At 37.8% G+C, this 20,945-nt stretch overlaps 1 protein-coding gene across 1 annotated transcript in view; it reads right to left on the bottom strand.

The window, feature by feature from the left end:
* Window positions 1–20,945, bottom strand: part of CAGE1 (cancer antigen 1) — a 49,551-nt gene that overhangs the window by 20,854 nt on the left and 7,752 nt on the right. The window contains exons 2-6 of the mRNA XM_068559450.1: window positions 20,276–20,719; window positions 8,869–9,917; window positions 6,398–6,547; window positions 4,414–4,524; window positions 2,101–2,208 (exon numbers count right to left, since the gene is read on the bottom strand). Of these exons, the coding sequence (XP_068415551.1) occupies window positions 2,101–2,208; window positions 4,414–4,524; window positions 6,398–6,547; window positions 8,869–9,917; window positions 20,276–20,719 (1,862 nt within the window). The remainder of the gene's footprint in view (window positions 1–2,100; window positions 2,209–4,413; window positions 4,525–6,397; window positions 6,548–8,868; window positions 9,918–20,275; window positions 20,720–20,945) is intronic.

The raw sequence follows: 20,945 nt of genomic DNA, 5'->3' as shown, positions 1-20,945 counted from the left end.
TGTGGTCTAGAAGCTTGCTTTCAGAACAGGTGGTTCAGGTGAGAACACCTCATGCACAGTGCCCCGTTCCCTCCTGCATCCCGTCAGGGGCATGTCTCACCTTTTGTGTGGTTGAGGCAGACAAGGGGGCTCTGGTGCTGGTCATTAACAGGTTCCTATGAGCCTTGAACTTAAACATTTTAGCAGCCATTGTAATTGCCTGGATTCCTTATTTCATTCAGGGATGCAAAATGAAATTTTCTGCAGGTGTGTCTTCTCTTGCTTTTAATAGCTTACATTCTTCCATGAAGACCTCTCCCTCATCAATTATTTGGTTTCTCTGAGATACGGTTTGTACAAGAAAGTCTGCAGCACATGTTAAAAGCGACACAGTGTGTCTGAGCACTTCCGTTTGTGTCCTTTTCCTCACTCCAGCTTCCCTCCCGGGGAAGATCAAGGTCCACTCCCATCCTTTTTATGCCTGAAGCACAGAAGCTGGTGATAGAGCCAGAGCTTACCGCGTGCCCTCCTCTCATCCGCCCACTAACAGTCTGGTCACCGTCCTCTGTGCTTCTCCCACCAGGACGCCATCGGTTCCTCCTCTGATCTCCTCTGCCGGATGCTCGTCACTGTATATCTCTTTTTAAAAATGTTCCCTTTAGTCCTCGTAAATAATTATCTATGTATCGCATCTACTTTTCTAGATTCCTTGGAAGCAGGACTCATGTTTTTTTTTTTTTTATAAATTTATTTTATTTATTTTTGGCTGCATTGGGTCTTCTTTGTTGCACGTGGGCTTTCTCCAGTTGCGGCGAGCGGGGGCTACTCTTCATTGAGGTGGCTTCTCTTGTTGCGGAGCACGGGCTCTAGGCGCGTGGGCTTCAGTAGCTGTGGCTCACGGTCTCTAGAGCACAGGCTCAGCAGTTGTGGCGCACGGCATGTGGGATCTTCCCGGACCAGGGCTCGAACCCGTGTCCCCTGCATTGGCAGGTGGATTCCCAACCACTGCGCCACCAGGGAAACCCAGGGCTCATGCTTGATTTATCTTTCTATCTTCATAGCGACTAGCCCTGCTTAACCTTTCGTGGGAAGTGAACAATTACTTATTTAATGAAAAAAATGAACAAATTAGAAAAGAAGAAACCTTTAAGCCCTCACCACGTTGGACTTTTTTTTCTCTCTTAAAGATGAATGGGTGTGTAATGAATTTAGTACAGAATGCCGATTTTAATTAATTTATCATTAATTATTAATTAATTTTAATTAATTAATTATTTAATTTTTTGGCCAGACTGCTCGGCTTGCAGGATTTTAGTTCCCCGACCAGGGATTGAACCCGAGTCCTTGGCAGTGAAAGCACTGAGTCCCAACCACTGGTCTGCCAGGGAATTCCCTGATTTTTAATAAGTTAGAAATATGATGATAGACTTCTCTAGCTATTAAAAAATAAATTATGTTAACCTCTTTTTAATTAAGGTGGGATCCAAATGGGCTGTAACTTTCTAGATACCAAGATATTTTTATGTTCTTCCCATGTATTTTTCCTGTTTTATCTGCCTTTATCTTAAATTTTCCAGCTTTATTGAGATATAATTGATGTAACACTGTGTAAGTGTAAGGTATAAAACGTGTTGATTTGATACACTTATATATTGCAAAATGATTACCACCATAGCTTAGCTAACATCTCCATCCCCTCACATAATTACCATTTCCTTGTGATGCCTTTATCTTTAGATGCCATCTAAAGTATGAGTGCCATTTTCCAAAGTACATCCCTTAATCATGATTGCTGTAGACACCTGTTGCTATAAGAATAGTGGTAGCATATGCAACAATGTGCTCCATCCTCTATGAAAAACTGCACATATTTGAAAATTTCTACATTTTGAAAGAAAAAATCTGATTAAACAGAAATCAGGTGGGACAATATTTAAAATTTCAAAACCTGAAAATGCAAACTTCAATTGTATATTTTTGTGGGTGAATAATGCTGCTACTATGCCAGTGTGTGACCATTTCAATGAGCAAAATTTCTGAAGGTTGATAATTTCCTGAACTTGTTAATAAAATGGTGTTGTATATAAAAATGCTAGCAAAGCAACAAAAGGTGTTTCTTACCAAGAAATCAAGCTCTTCGTTTAGGTTGTGGTACTGATCCAGTTTGGCTCCCAGTAAGACAGGTACGTCTCCGACATTCTTGGCTTCATTTGAATCAAAGTCTGTAACCTGAAATGAAACATATTTGTACTCACTTCCAATATGTTCACACTCCTTGGAACATTTGACAATGAATATGTTATTAGTTTAACCATCAGAGAGATCTCCAGTGGTTTCAATAACAGATGTGTAAAACTTGGAGTCAGAATGATTTCAATGTTAAGTATCTAAAATTGTATTTTTGTATGTTAAAGATAGTACATAGTGAATGTTTAACTCACCTCAGTATCCTGATCTTGAAATGATTTTTCATTAGCAATTAACTCTCTGAAAGCTGTGATTCTGTCTTTATGTTTCAGTAGCTAAGGAAAAAAGCATTTTCTATTTCAGAGGAGAGGAAATAAAACTACATTCCATAACATTTATAATAAAGTCACCAAACTATGCACAGTCCCTGGTCTCCAAAGGTGTCTTGTTTTTAAAGCTCTTGTGTAGCAGAGAGTTCACACAGCAGGCCTGAGACCGCTGTCCTTAGAAAGGCCTGCTCTCCAGACTGCCCTCTGACTGGCATCTAGGAACTTGGATTGTGGGAGGGTTTCCATCATTTCCTGATATGAAGGCTCACTGTGCCTAACCTATTTGTACAAAGAACGTTTATGCTGAATACCCCTTTCCTTCGGGAGGGTCTGGAATTTTGGTACGTGGTAGGCAGAGGGCGCCTACCCAACCAGCCTCCAATCAAAACCCTGGACACTCAGTCTCCAATAAGCATCCCTGGGAACATTTCACGCATGCTGCACAGGTCACTGCTGGCGAAAGGAAGTGCACCCTGTGTGACTCACTGGGAAAGGACTCTTGGAAGCTTGGATCTGGTTTCCTCTGGACTTTGCCCTACGTGCTTCTTCCCTTTACTGATTTTGCTCTGTATCCTCTCACGGTAATAATACATCATAGCTGTGAGAACAACTATGTGCTAAGTCCTGTGAGTCCAGTAAATCATTAAACCTGAGCGTGGGCTTGGGATCTCCAGAGAGCTTATCCTAATATTCAATTGTTTTTACACCCAGGCTATTAAAATTCTTCTTTAAAGAAAAAAAATTAGCCAAATTTTTCTAGATGCAATTTATAGTCCTTTCTCCTTGTTTATTTGTTTGTTCCATGTAATAACAATAAATCTTAACATTCAATATTCTAACTCCTCCAAATATTAGTGAGGGCTGCACAGAATTTTTTTTTTTTTTTACTATGAACACTTTCCAGAAAAGAGGAAAAACTTTAATGAACGCCCAGGTAGCTATTATCCAGTTTCAACTACTAACAGTTAACGGTCAGCCTTGTATCGTTAATACCCCAGCCACTTCCTCTTCCCTGCAACTCCCTTCACTGAATCAAATTACACACATCATATTATTTCATCTGCCAGTATTACAGGAATGACACAGAAATTTACCAAGAGAACATAAATATCTGAAATGGTATTTTTATAACATCCTACTCGAATCCTCAACTGGGCGTATTTCTGAAGACTGGTTTAAGAAGTGGAGGCCAGTAGTTTCTCTGCCTGTCTGTTTATTCCTTAGTCCTTTTCTCTAGAGGTTAGCTAAGAGACAAAGAGATTCCGCAGAATACCTGCAACAAATTTTCTATCCACCTCAGTTCAGAGAAGTCATTTCCTGATAATGCAGCACTGAAATTGAATCCCAGATTTAAATGTTTTTTTTCCTTTAGCCAGATAAATTAGTCACTTCTGTATTCCTTTCAGATTAAAAGCGCACACATTCATGTCCTGTTATCACTTTCTCTATATAACTGACTCTCCTCATTCTCTCTCTCCATCCCTGCACCACTACACCAGGAAAAGAATGATTGAAGAAATTCCAAGAGCCTCTTCCCTTACCCTTGTCCCACTTGAGAAATAAAATTTGTTTTCAATGTATTCATTATTCCAAGTGATAAAGTTTGTAATCACTATAGAAATGTCAAAATACACTCTTCTTCAGGAATCAGTAGTACCATACAAAAGTGAAAAAACAATCATACCAATTTTTTGGTAGATGAATGAGATTTTCTAATACATACTTATGTTATAAAACAAGTCAAATGGACAGTGTATCTCCTTAGTGAGAGCCAAAGTAAAGCTAATCTTGCCCCCCAAAATAATTCTTTAAAAAAATCCAAAATTTTAGGAGCCTCTTTATACTTTTACATGACCTTTTTCTGTCTTTTTTTCACTAAAAATGATACAATTTTTAGAATGAAGAATACATACAGTACCTCTTTATCTAACTTTTTCTTTTTAAGATGAAAACTCTTCAATTTTTGTAGCATGATATCACTAACTTTCTCATTCTCTTTGAAATGTTCGGCATCGGGATTGGTGATGTCCTAAGGGTAACATTTTGAGAAGCTATATTAAAAAGTTTTCAGTAAAGCTAAAAGTAGGAAGGAAAGAACACAAATGAAATAAATCTCCCTTCCAAAATAAGTGGCTAAACCAAAGGAGATAAAATCATATTGAACTCAATTCTTCAATTACTCATCATAAGCCATCTAATAAAGGGTTAATGTGGAAAGAATTCATATAGATTCACACTTGTATATAAATTGTTATTGGGACAAATTAGTATAATCACTGGGAAGTTAATAACTACACATGCTTATATACTCATACATACATCTGCTCTTAGCCTAGTCAGTTTACAAATCCAAATTTTAGACAAATTGTTATACCTGACACCAGAACAATCAGACATCCTCAACAATACTGAAACTCTAGATATTTCAGTGGCACCCACATTCCACAAGAATGAAGATACTTGGACCAATATAACCTAAGGGTCAAAAGTGCATGCATTACAGTCAGACTACTTGGGTTTGTATCTGAGTTCTGTCACTTAACCATCTGAGTTCTGTCACTTAACCACTTGACTTTGGACAAGAAACTCAATGATTCTAAGCCTCAGTTTGTTTTTCCGTGTTAAAAAAAAAAAAGTCTGATAATGTAAAAACTGGTGTAAGAATTGAATGAGATAACCCATGAGAAGCAGGGTCAACTTAAATGCCTCCAAGGACAGGTTGGGAAGTCAGCAAATATTTGTTGAGTGCCTGTTAAGGGCTTACCCTGCATTAGGCAGAGGGCATCTGACATATGGAGTCTCTGATCTTGAAGGCTTAAGCAAACAGATATTTGTTTGGCCTGGGATGAAATCTACTAAGAAGAGGGCTGATGACTCACTCCCTTACTGAGAGGTCTTGTAGAGAAGAAGCAGACAGCAAATAAGACTGAGAAAGAACAGCAGCCTCCAGTGAGACAGGAGAAAGCCAAGCAAATACGGTAAGAAAGCAGACATCTGAAGGGGCGAGGTGGGGTGGAAAAGGTTACAGCAAAGAAGAGTTTGTGCCATATTCAAATTCAAATATTAAAGACCAAACTTCAGGTGGATACAGTCTATGGGCCACCACTTTGTGATCACTGCTAAAAATGCTTAGCTTGGTTTCCAGCATTCAATAAATGCTAGTGTGCAACAAATTTTAGCTAAAAGCAGGAATAAAGGTTGTGTTGGATCCGGAACATTGCAAACTCATGTCCCCAAATTTTGGCTCAGAGGAGTGCACTGAAGCTCAAAGAAATGTACAATGATCAGAGGGAAGAGGAAGAAAGACAGCTTAATAACTGAGAAGCTATCAAGTGTCATGCCCTTAAAATGTTCTCTCATTAAAATGTAGTGTTTGTAACCTCCCAGGGCAGCAGCAAATATCACTTCAGCTAAGGCTGAGAAAGGAAAATTTACTTGGCCAGGTCACACAACAGCAAGGTGGTGGAGCCGTGCCTTGAACTCACCAGACACTAACTTCATTTTTCATTCTACTAATTAATGTACACAGCTCTGCACTGCCCAACCCCTGCCCCAAAGCTGCATTTTAGATCGGGTAAACAGCTCATTTGTGTGAACAATCTCTCATCACAGGCTGCCCTGAAGCACAAGACTATTACTCTGAGGGAGTTTTCCTGAAATGTGGAAAGCACTGAGGGAAGGGTTTTGCCTGAAGTTTTTATTTTTTTAATCTTATTATATTATCTTACTATAGATTTGTGGGAATTAGGTGTTGAAGAAAGAAAGAAGCAGTGGGAAGAAGGAAGGGCTGATTGGTTGGTTTAAGGATCTGTATTTTTACTTCCATTTTTTTCCTTTCACAACTTAATTGTCCAACCTTGATATCTCTTCTCCCAGTAAAAAATATGATTTTTTCTAATTACCTGGCACATGAGAAGTCGTACCATTAGAGCCAGAAGATTGCAAATTTTGGAGGTCAGCTGCGAAGTTCTTTTCATGTCTGGGGGATTCAGGCTCTCTCCTTCACAAGGTGAGTGATTCAGGAACAAATTAGAATGTATCATCTTTGCATCCTACATGTACACAATTCAGATTTGCCACAATAAAGACAAAGAATCCGGATTACTTTTTAGGTAAAATGCTGAATAAAATACCACTCTTAAAAACTCAGAGCAGGGCTTCCCTGGTGGTGCAGTGGTTGAGAATCCGCCTGCCAACGCAGGGGACACGGGTTTGAGCCCTGGTCTGGGAGGATCCCACATGCCGCGGAGCAACTGGGACCGTGAGCCACAACTGCTGGGCCTGCGCGTCTGGAGCCTGTGCTCCGCAACAAGAGAGGCCGCGATAGTGAGAGGTCCGCGCACCGCGATGAAGAGTGGCCCCCACTCGCCGCAACTGGAGAAAGCCCTCGCGCAGAAACAAAGACCCAACACAGCCAAAAATAAATATAAATAAATTAATTAATTAAAAAAAAAAAACAAAACTCAGAGCAGTGGTTCTCAAACTTTTTGATTCTCAGGATGCCTTCACACTCTTAAAAATTATTGAGGATCCCAAAAACTTTTTGTTTATTAGGTTATATCTATCAATATTTATTGTATTGAAATTACAACTGAGAACATTCAAAAATATTTGTTTACTAATTCAAATAACAATAAATCTATTATGTGTCAATGTAAGTAACAATTTAATACAAAGTTAGCACATTTTCCAAAATGAAAAATTAGTGAAAAGAGTGGCAGTGTTTACACTTTTTGCAAATATTTTTAATGCTGGCTTAATAGAAGATAGCTGGATTCTCATAATGTGCTTCCCACATTCCATCAGCCGTGAAAAGCAATTACACCATCACATGTCACATAGATTCCGGAAAACTCCACTGTACACTTGTGAAAGAATGAGAGTGAAAAAGGCAATAATGTCTTCGTATTTATTACCATGAAAATGCTTTTGACCTCAAAGATACTCCCGGAACACACTTTGGGAAAATGGACCTAAAGGTAATGAAAAGCAAAACTAAAAGCAGAGTAAAAAAATTGATTAGTCAAGATAGAACAAGGAACTTCACTGCTTTTTAAAGAAGAAAGCTCAGGAAAAAAATTGTATACTGGATAAACTTCTGCACAGTTACACTAATTTACTCAGTGTTTTCTAATTCAAAACTTGCCATGATTTGGCTACCAGCTAAACTTAAGGTCATCTTTGTTTAGGTCAGTGGTTCTCAAAGTGTGATCCCTGGACCAGAAGCATCAGTGAGATCCAGGATCTTCTTAGAAATGCACATTCTCAGGCCCCACTGCACACCTACTGAATCAGAAAATCTGGGTGGGCCCCAGCAATCTGCATTTTCACAGCTGATGCTGATGAATGCTAAAGTTTGAGAACCACACTGGCTTAGATAGTCCTTCCTTCTTTCTGGAGAAAAGATCACAGAGAGAATTTTTTAATAAGAGAACAATATTTTTCTGAGTCATTAAAAATAATAGAATTATTTACTTGCAAGCAATACTTATACTGATTACAGATTCATGAAAGAGAGTTCTCTAAGGACATCTTCAAGCAACAGATCAGCTCAGCCTAAGTTATTACGACAAATGTAAAAATAAACTCATACATTTTTCTAGATTAGATTAGCCTTCTTTCTAAGTACTCAGAGTTAATAAGATTGTATACTATAAATACTTTAAGGCAGGCCTACAAAACTGAAATAGAACAGATATGCTCTGGCTTGTGAAGATTATCACTACCAGGACATGCTTCCAGGCTGTCTGCCAAAAAAGCCATTTGAACTGCAAATACAAAATTACAGCCTTTCCAAACACATTGATATGAGGCTCTCATGATGTTTTTAATGAATGTTAAGTAGATATATTATGATGATCATTTTGCAATATATACAAATAACAAATCTTTATGTTGTATACCTGAAACTAATACGTTATATGTCAACTACATCTCAATAAAAATGTTTATAACTTTACAAAATTACTATGTGATACAACATAGGTTTGTTTTACCTTGTAGACCAAATATGCAATTGTACTATTTAGTTTGAATAGGCAGATGTGGTATGAAAAGATTGCGATCCCCACTTAGAAAATCTTTTCTCAAAGGATGCTCTGGATGATTGGTCATAGGAACCCACAAAATTCCCACATTAATTTTCACCACTACCAAAATAATCACAAGAGGCCAGGAATGGCTGTTCTTTAACGTGAGTACCCAAGAACCAAAGAAACTTCTCCAAACCTGTGGTGCATTTTCCTTTCTCTCTTTTTTGTTAATGACTCTCTCTGCCAACAAATTTGTGTACGGGCCATGCCCAAATATGCATCAGAAGACTACTAGAAACTCCTGAAATTCTGCATTAGAGATTCTGAATTTGTGATAATACCTTTGCCATATCTGACTCTATTCCTTCCTCTAAGTTCTCCTTGAGTTGAGCTATCTCACATTTAGGGACATAATTTTGCTCCTCACTCCTTGCAACCTGCTGCTGAAGTTTTGAGTTTTCATTTTTTACTTTGTTGATCTGCTGCTGGAGTTCTGTATTCTTAGCCTTTTCATTGTCGGATATGAACTGCAAATTTTGAACTTGAGCGACCAATTTCTCAAGTCTAGATTTCAGTTTCTGTCTTTCACCCAGGTTCTCCTTTTCACGTTTCTGAAATTCCTCCTGTAAAGACAGGAACTCTTGTTCTCGGGTCTCTTTTTCCTTTTTCAACAAGTCCAGAGCAGAAGTGGTGGCCTTTTCCAGTTCTCCTTTGAGTTGCTGCAGCCTCTCTACCTCTTCTTCTTTCTTGCTTAAGGCTCTGTCCATCTCCATGCACTGACTTGCAGCTTTATTTTTTTGTTGCATTTCAGTCATGTATCTTTCCTGTAGACTAACATAATTGCCCTTGATCTTCTTAAACTCTAGCTGTAAGGTTTCCTTTTCATTCCTGGATTCCTGAAGATGTTTTTGGGTGTTAACTAAAATCTCATGCAAATCCTGCAGTGTCTTCTCTGTATCATTCTTCTCTAGCATTACTCTGTATTTGTCTTCAATTAATTCTTCAACATTCTCCTTTAGCTTATTGATGATGTCCACGAACACGTGCTGTTTAGTTGTCTTCATCTGCAGTTCTTCAACCTTCTTCTCTAAATACATGTTACTACGCTGTAGGTCTTGGATCAGAGTTTGCTGTTCTTTGTTAGTACGTTTTAATTTTCGTAGGACTTCGTTTAAAGCCATGTCCTCTTCCAGAGGTTGTGAGCTTTCCAAGCTCTGCTCTGTGTCGGGTGTCATGCAGTCCTCCCGAGCTGCTCCACCACTCCAAGAAATGCCTGTCGGAGACCAAGTTGAGACAATCTCTGGACTCTCCCTCCCCTCCACTGCGACTTCCTTTTGGTGCCTGACTGACATCTCAGGAATATCTGTAGAATTCTGTATTCCTTTTGAAGAACCTGCAATCTGTAAATTACAGTAAATAAAATAAGTATGAAAGAGTAGAAAGATCATGAGCTTTGAGGTCTGGCCTTGAATCCAAGATCCCTAGTTTGGTATTCTCTGTTCTGAAATAACAATGACAACATCTACTTCCAATACTGATGTCTAATTAACAAAAATACTTAAGTATTAATTGCTGAATGTATGTACAGCACCTAATAGCACAGCAGAGCACAAACAGTAGGTATATGATAGAGATATGTATTACACTTACTTTTACAGAGGAAAAATTAAACTTTGATACTCTCACCATTTTCTATGACACAAACTTTTCTGAATACATATAACTTTCTTTGACTTCAAATTAATTAAAACAGATTTGTCCATCACCCTAAGTCTGCAAAGCCTTTTTAAAAAGTTTATTTTCTATTGAGGTAACACTGGTTTATAACATTATGTAAGTTTCATGTGTACAACATTATACTTCTACTTCTGTATACCCTACAGCGTACTCACCACCAAATATTTAGTTTCCATTCATCACCATACAGTTGATCCCCTTTACCCATTTCACTTATTATGTTCATTTGAGTTTTTTCCATGTATGAGGGAAATCATATGATATTTGTCTTTCCCTATCTGACTTATTTCACTTAGCCTAACACCCTCAAGTTCCACCCATCCATGTTGCTGCACATGGCAAGATTTCATCTTGTTTATATAACAGTAGTATTCTATTGTAAACATATAAAACATTCTCTTTATCCATTCATCCATTCACAGGCACTTAGGTTGCTTCCATATCTTGGTTATTGTAAATAATGCTGTGATAAACATAGGGGTGCATATATCTTTTCAAATTAGTGTTTTCGTATTCTTTGGGTAAATACCCAGAAGTGGAATAGCTGGACCATATGGTAGTTTTATTCTTTATTTTTGAGGAATCTTCATGCTGTTTTCCATAGTGGCTGCACAAATTTACATTCCCACCAACAGTATAGGAGGGTTCCCTTTTCTCCACATCCTCTACAGCACTTTTTGAATTTTTGAATTTTATTTATTTTTTTATACAGCAGGTTCTTATTAGTCATCAATTTTATACACATCAGTGTATACATGTCAATCCCAATCTCCCAATTCATCACACCACCACTCCCAACCCCCCGCCGCTTTCCCCCCTTGGTGTCCATGTTTGTTCTCTACATCTGTGTCTCAATTTCTGCCCTGCAAACCAGTTCATCTGTACGATTTTTCTAGGTTCCACATATGTGCATTAATATACGATATTTGTTTTTCTCTTTCTGACTTACTTCACTCCGTATGACAGTCTCTAGATCCATCCACGTCTCTACAAATGACCCAATTTCGTTCCTTTTTATGGCTAATATTCCATTGTATATATGTACCACATCTTCTTTATCCATTCATCTGCCGATGGGCATTTAGGTTGCTTCCATGACCTTGTTATTGTAAATAGTGCTGCAATGACCATTGGGGTGCATGTGTCCTCTTGAATTATGGTTTTCTCTGGGTACATGCCCAGTAGTGGGATTGCTGGGCCATATCTCTCCAGCATTTATTATTTGTAGACTTTCTGATGATGGCCATTCTGACCAGTGTGAGGTGACAACCTCGTTGTGGTTTTGATTTGCATTTCTCTAACAATTAGCAAAGTTGAGCATCTTTTCATGTGCCTGTTGGCCACCTGTACATCTTCTTTGGAAAAATGTCTATTCAGCTTCTCTGCCCATTTTTTAATTGGATTTTGTTGTTGTTGTTGTTGAGTTGTATGAGCTCTGTATATATTTTGCATATTAACCCTTCTTGGATATATGATTTGCAAATATCTTCTCCCATTCGGCAGGTTGTCTTTGTATTTTGTGGATAGTTTCCTTCACTGTGCAAAAGCTTTTTAGTTTCATGAGGTCCCATTTGTTTGTTTTTGCTTTTGTTTCCCTTGCCTGAGGACACATATCCAGAAAGATATTGCTAAGGCCAATGTCAAGGAGTATACAGCCTATGATTTGTTCTACAAGTTTTATGGTTTCAGGTCTAACATTCAAGTCTTTAATCCATTTTGAGTTTTGTGTATGGTGTGACATAGTGTTTTCTTTTTGTTTTTTTTGTTTTTGCATGTGGCTTTTCAGTTTTCCCAACACCATTTATTGAAGAGACTATTGTTTCTCTATTGTATGTTCTTTGCTCCTTTGTTATAAATTAATTGTCCATAAATGTGTGGGATTATTTCTGGGCTCTGGATTCTGTTCCAGTGATCTGTGTAACTGTTTTTCTGCCAATATCATGCTATTTTGATTACTATAGCCTTGTAATATAGTTTGAAATCTGGGTGTGTGATACCTCTACCTTTGTTCTTTTTTCTTAGGATTGCTTTGGTTCTTTGGGGTCTTTTGTGATTCCATATAAATTTTAGAATTGTTTGATCTATTTCCATAAAAATATCCTTGGGATTTAATAGGGACTGAATATTTAATAGGGACTGAATATTTAATAGGGACTGAATAATAGGCATTGAATATGTAGATTGTTCTAGGTAAATGTTAATTTTTCTAACCTATTAGCATGGAGTAGCTTTCCATTTGTGTCTTCTTCAGTCTCTTTCAACAATGTCATAGTTTTCAGTGTACAGATCTTTCACCTCCTTGGTTAAATTTATTACTAGGTAATTAATCTTTTTGTTGCAATTGTAAATGAGATTTTCTTAATTTCCCTTTCTGCTAGCTCATTGTTAGCATATATAGGAACACCACAGATTTTTGTATGTTGATTTTGTACCCTGCAACTGTATTCATTTATTATTTCTGACAGTTTTTTTTTTTGTGAAGTCTTTAGAATTTTCTATCTATAAAATCACGTAATCTGCAAATACTGAGAGTTTTACTTCTTCCTTTTGAATCTGAATGCTTTTTGTTTCTTTTTCTTGCCTAATTGCTCTGGCTAGGATTGCCAATACTATGTTGAATAAGAGTGGCAAGAGTGGGCATTCTTGTCTTGTTCCTGATTTTAGGGGGATAGCTTTCAGGTTTTCAAATTTGAGTATGATGTTAGCTGTGGGTTTATATAGCTTTTGTTATGTTGAGGTATGTTCCTTCTATAGTAATTTTATTGAGGGTTTTTATCATAAATGGGGGTTGAATCTTGTTAAATGCTTTTCTGCATCTATTGAGATGATCATACAGTTTTTATCCTCCATTTTGCTAATATGATGTATCACGTTGATTGATTTGCAGATGTTGAACCATCCTTGCATCCCTGAAATAAATCCCACTTGATCATGGTGTATGATTCTTTTCCTGTATTGTTGTATTTGGTTTGCTAATATTTTGTTGAGGATTTTTGCATCTATGTTCATCAAAAATATTGGCTTGCAATTTCTTTTTCTGTGTTGTCTTTGTCTGACTTTGTTATCAGAGTAATGTTGGCCTCATAGAATGAGTTAGGAAATGTTCTCTCCTCTTCAAGTTTTTGGAAGAGTTTGAGAAGAATAGGTATTAAATCTTCTTTGAATGTTTAATAGAATATACCAGTGAAGCCTCCTGGTCCTGAACTTTTTTTTTTTTGTGAGGTTTTTGATTACTGTTTCAATCTCTTTACTAGTGATTTGTCTATTCAGATTTTCTTTTTCTTTTTTTAAAATTTATTTATTTTTATTATTTTTTGGCTGCATTGGGTCTTCGTTGCTGTGTGCAGGCTTTCTCTAGGGGCGGCGAGCAGGGGCCACTCTTCTCTGCAGTGTGCGGGCCCCACACTGCAGTGGCTTCTCCTGTTGCGAAGCGTGGGCTCTAGGTGTGCAGGCTTCAGTAGTTGTGGCATGCGGGCTCAGCAGTTGTGGCTCACGGGCTCCGGAGTGCAGGCTCAGCACTTGTGGCTCATAGGCTTAGATGCTCCACAGCATGTGGGACCCTCCCAGACCAAGGATCAAACCTGTGTCCCCTGCATTGGCAGGTGGACTCCCAACCACTGCACCACCAGGGAAGTCCTTCTATTTCTTCTTGATTCATCTTCGAAGGTTGTATGATTCTAAGAATTTGTCCATGTCTCCTAGGTTGTTGATGTATAGCTGTTCTTAGTATTCTCTTATAATCATTTGTATTTCTGTGATACCTGCTGTTAATAGTCTCTTTTGTTTCTGATTTTATTTAGCAGAGTGCTCTTTTTTTCTTAGTGAGTCTAGCTAAAGGTTTGTCAATTTTGTTTATCTTTTCAAAGAACCATCTCTTAGTTTCATTGATCTTTTCTAATGTCTTTTTAGTCTATTTCATTTATTTCCACTCTGATCTTTATTATTTTTTTCCTTCTACTGACTTTGGGCTTCGTTTGTTCTTCTTTTTTTGCTCCTTTACGTTTAAGTTTAGATTGTTTGAGGTTTTTTTTTTCTTTTTCTTTTTTTGGCTGCACCGTGCAGCTTGTGGAATCTTAGTTCCCCAACCAGGGATCGAACCCATGCCCTCTGCAGTGAAAGCACAGAGTCCTAACCACTGGACCGCCAGGGAATTCCCTGAGATTTTTCTTTTGTCTTGAGGTAGGCCTGCATTGCTATAAACTTCTTTTAAGAGCTGCATCCCTATATGTAGCATTTTTATCTTCATTTGTCTTCAGGTAACTTTTTATTTCTCCATTGACCCAACAGTTGTTCAGTAGCATGTTGTTCAGTCATGAACATATCTATGGTTTTCCCAGCTTTCTTCTCCTAGTTGATTCCTAGTTTTATACCATTGTGCTCGATATGATTTCAATCTTCTTCCATTTATTGAGACTTTTTTTGTCCCAACATATGGTGTATCCTTGAGAAAATTGCATGTGCACTTGAGAATGTGTACTTTGTTGCATTTGGATAGAATGTTCTGTACAAATTTATCAAATACATCTAGTCTAATGTTTCATTTAAGGCTGATGTTTCTTTGCTGACTTCCTGTCTGATCTATCCATTGGTGTAAGTGGATGTTAAAGTCCCCTACTATTATTGTGTTGCTGTCAATTTCTCCCTTAGGTCCATTAATAATCGCTTTATATATTTTGGTGCTCCTATGTTAGGTGCATACCTATTAATATATGTTACATCTTCTTCATGAATTGTCCCGTTTATTATTTTTATATGTCCATCTTTGTCTCTTATTACCTTTTTTGGCTTGGAGTCTATTTTGTCAGATATGACTATTGATACACTTTCTTTTAGCTCCCATTTGCTTGGAGTATCATCTTCCATCCCTTCATTTTGAGCCTATGTTTATCTTTAAAGCTGAGGTGAGTCTCCTGGAGGGAGTATATAGTTGGGTCTTGTTTTTCATATATATTTTTTTGCAGGGGGAGGGTCTTGTCTTTTAATCCATCCAACCACTCTGTGTCTTTTGATTGGTGAATTAAATCCATTTACTTTTAGGATGATTATTGACAGATGAGGATTTGGTACTGCCATTTTATCTTTTGTTTTCTGATTGCTCTCTATCTCCACTGTTTCTTTTTTCTTGTGTTTCTATTTTTTTTTTTTTTTGGTGGTTTTCTATGATGTTTCTCTTTTTTATGTTTCACGTATTTGCTCTAGATTTATGTTTTGTGGTTACCATGAGGTTTGTGTAAAACATCTCATAGATAAGACAGTCTTTTTTCTGCTGATAGCATCTTATCTTCATTTGCCTATATAGGTTCTGTCCTTTTCCTCTTCCCCTCGTTTTTGTTGTCTCAAATTATCCCTATTTATGTTGTGAGTCTGTCACCAAATTGAAGTAGATATGGTTATTTTTTCTGCTTTTTACTCCCTTGATATTTATGCTGTATTACAGTGTTAACAATCTATTCTGACATAGAGTTGCAATTTTCTGATTCTATTTATCACCTTACTCGAAGTTTTGTGTATTTTGCCTTTCTATTTTTGGCATAAGAGCTCCTTGCAACATCTCTTGTAAGGCATGTCTAGTGTTGATAAACTCCTTCAGCTTTTGTCTGAGAAAGCCTTTATTTCTCCTTTGCTGGATAAAGTATTTTTGGCTGACAGTTTTTAATATTTCAGTATTTTGAGAATGTTATTCCACTCCCTCCTGGCCTATAGAGTTTCAGCTGAAAACTCTGCTGATAGCCTAATGGGGGTTCCTTTGTAGGTAACCATGCTTTTTTCCCTAGTTGCCTTTAAAATTCTTTGCCATTGACTTTTTTTTGCATTTTTAATAAAATTTTTATTAGTTTCCCTTAATGTTAACATCTTATATACCATGGCACATTTGTTAAAATTAAAACAAAACAACACAAATGCACTGCTATTAACTAAACTCTAGATTTTACCATTTTCCCACTAATGTCCTTTTTCTGTTCCAAGATCCAATCCAGGGTATTACATTGTATTTAGTACATCTTTGTCATTGACTTTTGACAGTTTTAATATAATGTGTCTTAGAGAAGATCTTTTTGCAATGAGGTAATTAGATGTTCTCTTGGCTTCATGGATTTGTATATATAGTTCCTTCCTCAGGCTTGGAAAATTCTCAGCTATTATTATTTTTTTAAACCTTAATCTTTTTACATCCCTGATATGCTGTTGGTTTCAGTAATCTTTACTTTTATTTTTTTCTGAAAAAAATCTTTATTCCAACAGGGCTCTTTATAGCAGTTAATTTTAGAATTAAAATGAGCAAAAATTCAAAGAGTCATGTTCCAATTATAAATCTCTGTTGTCATCACAATTCAGTCATGATTAATATTTTGAAAACTGAAAACTCTTTATTTTATCTCCAAGAAAATTAAACCAGGTAAAGAAAATTAACTTGAAGAGTGCTTTGAACTTCCTATTCACTTGAAGACTTCATCTTATTTTTCCACTTCAGTATTTTTGTTTTATTGTGACATATACCTTATATACAGAAGCATGCACAAAACACTGGAGTTTACTTTAAAGAATAGTAATAAAGTAAGTACCTGTGTAGCCACCATCCAGGATAAGAAGTAAAACATTTCTCCCCCTGTGCCTTTTCCCAAAGGGAAAAGGCCCACGGGTATATATATTTTTTTAATTTATTTTTTGACCGCCCTGCACGGTATGTGGGATCTTAGTTCCCTAAGCAGGGATCAAACCCGTGCCCCCTGCAGTGGAAGGTCGGAGTCTTAACCACTGAACCATCAGGGAAGTCCCTCAGCTATTATTTCTTTAGGTAAACCCTCTGCTCCCTTCTTCATCTCTTCTTCTTCTGGGATAACCCATTACCCTACTGTTGTCCCTCCTAAAAGAGTTGTATAGCTCTCATAGAATTTCCTTATTTTTTAAAGACTCACTCTCTTTTTCTATCTGTATCATTTCTAGATTTCTATCCTCAAGCTCGCTAATCCTCTCTTCCATACGGTCTGCTCTACTTCCAAGGCTTTCTAATGCATTCTTCATCTTGTTTATTGAGTCCTTCAGCTCCAGAATTTGTTTGGTTCTTTTTTAGAGTTTCAATATTTTGGTAAAATATTCCTTCTGTTAATTAATTTGATTCCTTAGCTCATTAAACTGCCTGATTTTCTCATAGCTCCCCGAGTTTCTTTATGACAGCTATTTTGAATTCTTTATCAGTTAGATCTCAATATTCCATGACTTTAAGTTTGGTTTCTGGAGAATCATCATTTCCTTTTTGTGATAGTGTTACCGTGGCTCTTCTCTTCCTTGGTGCTTGATGAGTTGTTCCTCTGCCAGTGCATTTGAAGTAGCAAATACCTTTCTTCTTTAGATAAACCTTTTTTCATTTTCCCCTCTCTTGATTCTAATGATTCAATAGGTTAGAAATTAGAGGCCTTTCTTTTGTTTTCCAGCAGGTGGCATACATAGCACAAGTTTTCAGTTTCTCTTACCTGTGCTACCTCTGGTTACATTTGAGAGTTGGCACTTTCCACCCTCCACGGCCTCTGACAGGTGCCCTTGCTATTGCTGCTTGTGCCTGTAGGGTGGTTGGTGCCTTGCTGCTGCTGGCATTGCTGCCTGGGGCACTGGGATGGTGGTGGGCGGTTCTGCCACGTCCAAGATCCCCTGAGTCACAGGCTCTGCCAACACGGGGGGAGGGGAAGAGAGTGGGGATCATGGGCACCCTGTTGTGCCTGGTGGTGTCAGGTTCGTGGGTGCTGCCACTGTGGGCTGGATTGGGGGGGGCAGAGTTATGGGTGCCTCTGCAGGTGGAGAGATGAGGTTGTGGGCCCCACTGCCACTGCTGCCTAGTCACCTATGGTTGGCTACTGCTACTGTGGCCAGGAGGCTTGAGTCACGTGTGCCGCCTCTCCTGCTGCTACTGGGTTCTCTGAGGACGTGGGCTTAGCCGCCATGGCAGGGGGACCAGGATTGCAGGCGCCACCTCCACTGTTCCCCCAGTTCTGCCTCCTCTATGTATTCCAGTGCACCCTCCTTTAGATGTACAGCTGCGTGGAATTCTCCAGCACCCTGGTATGTTCGGCAGATGCACGTTTGTTGAGTTGTGGATGTTTTACTAGTTGTAGATTGAAGGGCTGAGACAGAGAGAGCATCTCAATCCACCATGATGCTAACGACACTCTCGTGAAGCCTCTTTTGAATAAAGACTTTTTTTTCCTCATTAAACCATTACCTCACTATGCTATGATTCCTGTGAACACTGGAAAGTCAGATGAACATACCTCATGATTGACTTTCTGCCCACAATACAGTTTTGGGTGGTTTAAAAAAGGACAGTAAGTTGTAGTAAGAAAACACTAAAATGAATATGACATAACAACCCAGTAAAAGATCTCTGAAGGGGTGGGCTGAATAACTTTCTAGAATTTAGGGATACTGGATTCTTATATTTAGTGCTTTTTTCATTGCTCTGAGATAAAGACAACTATCCTTACTGAGGCCTACAAGGTCCTGATATTGACCTTGATACCTAATCCATGCTACCTTTCCATCCTCATCAGCAACATCCCTCTTCTCCCTCCAACCCAACAACATTAAGCTTCCTTCAGATCCATGAATGAAGGTACCATGCTCCCTGCAGCCACAGGGTTTTTGCACTTGTTGTTACTTCTGCATGGAATGCTCTCCCACCCACTGTTACCTAACTACTCCCACTCATCCTTCAGAGCTGAGCTCAATTACCACTACACTTCAGGGAAGCCTTACTCAAACTCCCCGACCAGGACAGGAAGACTCCCATCTTACTTTTAGTCACAGCACTTATCATAGTTGCAAGTTTATATGTAATTTTATATAACATTATATACAATTTATATGTAACTTTTATTCACAGCACTTACCACAGTTGAAAGTTTACATTTACTTATGTGATTGTTTAAGTCTATCTCCTCTACTAGGGTGTTCTTTTTATGAGGACAAAACCCACATCTTTTTGGTTTTGGTTTTCTTTTTCAGCCATTTTATAACCAACACATAGCACAGGGCCTAGGACATGATAGATGCCTGAAAGTTTTTATTGACTGACTGAATGGCTAGATGCAATGGGAAATAGGAAGGAACAATCTTGAGAAACCCTAATTAAACAACTTTTTAAAATGTTCTTTTCCAGACCTCAAAACAGGTAAATAAAGTTCTCTTGTAAATGCTCCTTCCAAATAAATGAACAAAAAACCTGCTTATACTTGTAAATGGTACATAACAGCCATAGCTTTCTCACCAAACTCACAATGATAAGGCACTATTTATGCTATTCTTGGATTGTTATCTATTTGCCCACACAAATTCTTAAATTTTTTATTTTTTTATTCAGAGAGTACATAGACTTTATACTGTTGGCATCTTCAGTGCTCTTAGGATACTACATACCAAGAATCAACAATTCAAAGGCAAATTAATGTTTTCACTTTGGTAGAAAGATAAACATTTTTTGCTTGTCAGTAGAAATCCCACATGATAGAAAAACCATGAACTTTTCTTGTCAAATAATTAATACCTCTGTACTTCTTCCTCTTCTAACCTTTTCCTTACCATAAACTCTGAGTTCCAATCAATATGATTCACCAAATATAAAAGCTTAGTATATTCAAGGCATCATGCAGATGCCAGGGTGCATAAAAGGATAAGTAAGACAGAGCCCTGACCCTCAAAGAAATTATCATTTGGTAGAACTAATCCCCAAGTATGGACTTGATTTTATTGGAAAAAATTGTTTCTAAATTGAGTAAGATCTCAGAAGGCATTTTCCCCGGAGAAGCAATGTCCCTCATGCTGATCAGACGATTTAGCACTACTTACAAAAGTCTCAGATTACATACAGTGTTTTTTGTTTGTTTTTTAAAAACACATCCTTTAATACCCTACAGGCTGTACTAACCATTAAAAATCTTACCTCCTCTGTTTTATAATTAGCTCTCAGATCAAGCAGGTTAAAGCTATTCTCCTTATAAAGTGGTTGTTCAACATCACTGTGTAAATCTTCCTCACACAAGAAGCCTTGAGGTTGACTAGGGTTGAGGGCAGATTCCATGGCAGTACTATTAGCCAGTGACATTTCCATGAATTTCAGCATCTCTCCACTGCAGTGGATTAGAGGTGGGCTTCTAGGAGGTTGTCTGACACACTCAAGAACAAGTTGATCTTTATTTGTGGAAGTGCTAGTTCCCTTTGGATTTTCTTCCTTAAATGAATCTTCCTGTATATTGGTGTCTTCTGCATAATTATATACATGATGTTGCAATTCTGGCTCCTCTGTATAAGATAAGCCTTCTGTCAGATTTTGAAATGTTATCATTTCATTATTAAATGCTTCTGTCTGATGAAATTTGCAAAGGAGTTCAAATTGTCTGAAGGAAGAAATGCTGGTGTCAACTGGCTGAGTTGGTACATTCTGTGAGTAATTTCCAACGTTGACATCTCATTAGAAAGAGAAAGATGGAAATAAGAATTAGCTGACCTGAAATTTATGACTTAACAGTTACATTTACATTTATGAAATCAACTGTTGGAGGCTTTTATGCATTACATATATTTCAACGTTTTTCATTGAGTGTATTTGTGCTAGCAGACACAACAAAACTTTTTTATGTGGAGGAAAATGTCATCAAGGGACTGCTACAAAAAAGCTTGTTATATATCATTC

Source organism: Eschrichtius robustus, chromosome 12, assembly GCF_028021215.1.
Source record: "Eschrichtius robustus isolate mEscRob2 chromosome 12, mEscRob2.pri, whole genome shotgun sequence".
NCBI lineage: Eukaryota > Metazoa > Chordata > Mammalia > Artiodactyla > Eschrichtiidae > Eschrichtius > Eschrichtius robustus.
Note: the sequence above shows the minus strand (reverse complement) of the source record. Positions and strands in the feature narration are given on the sequence as shown.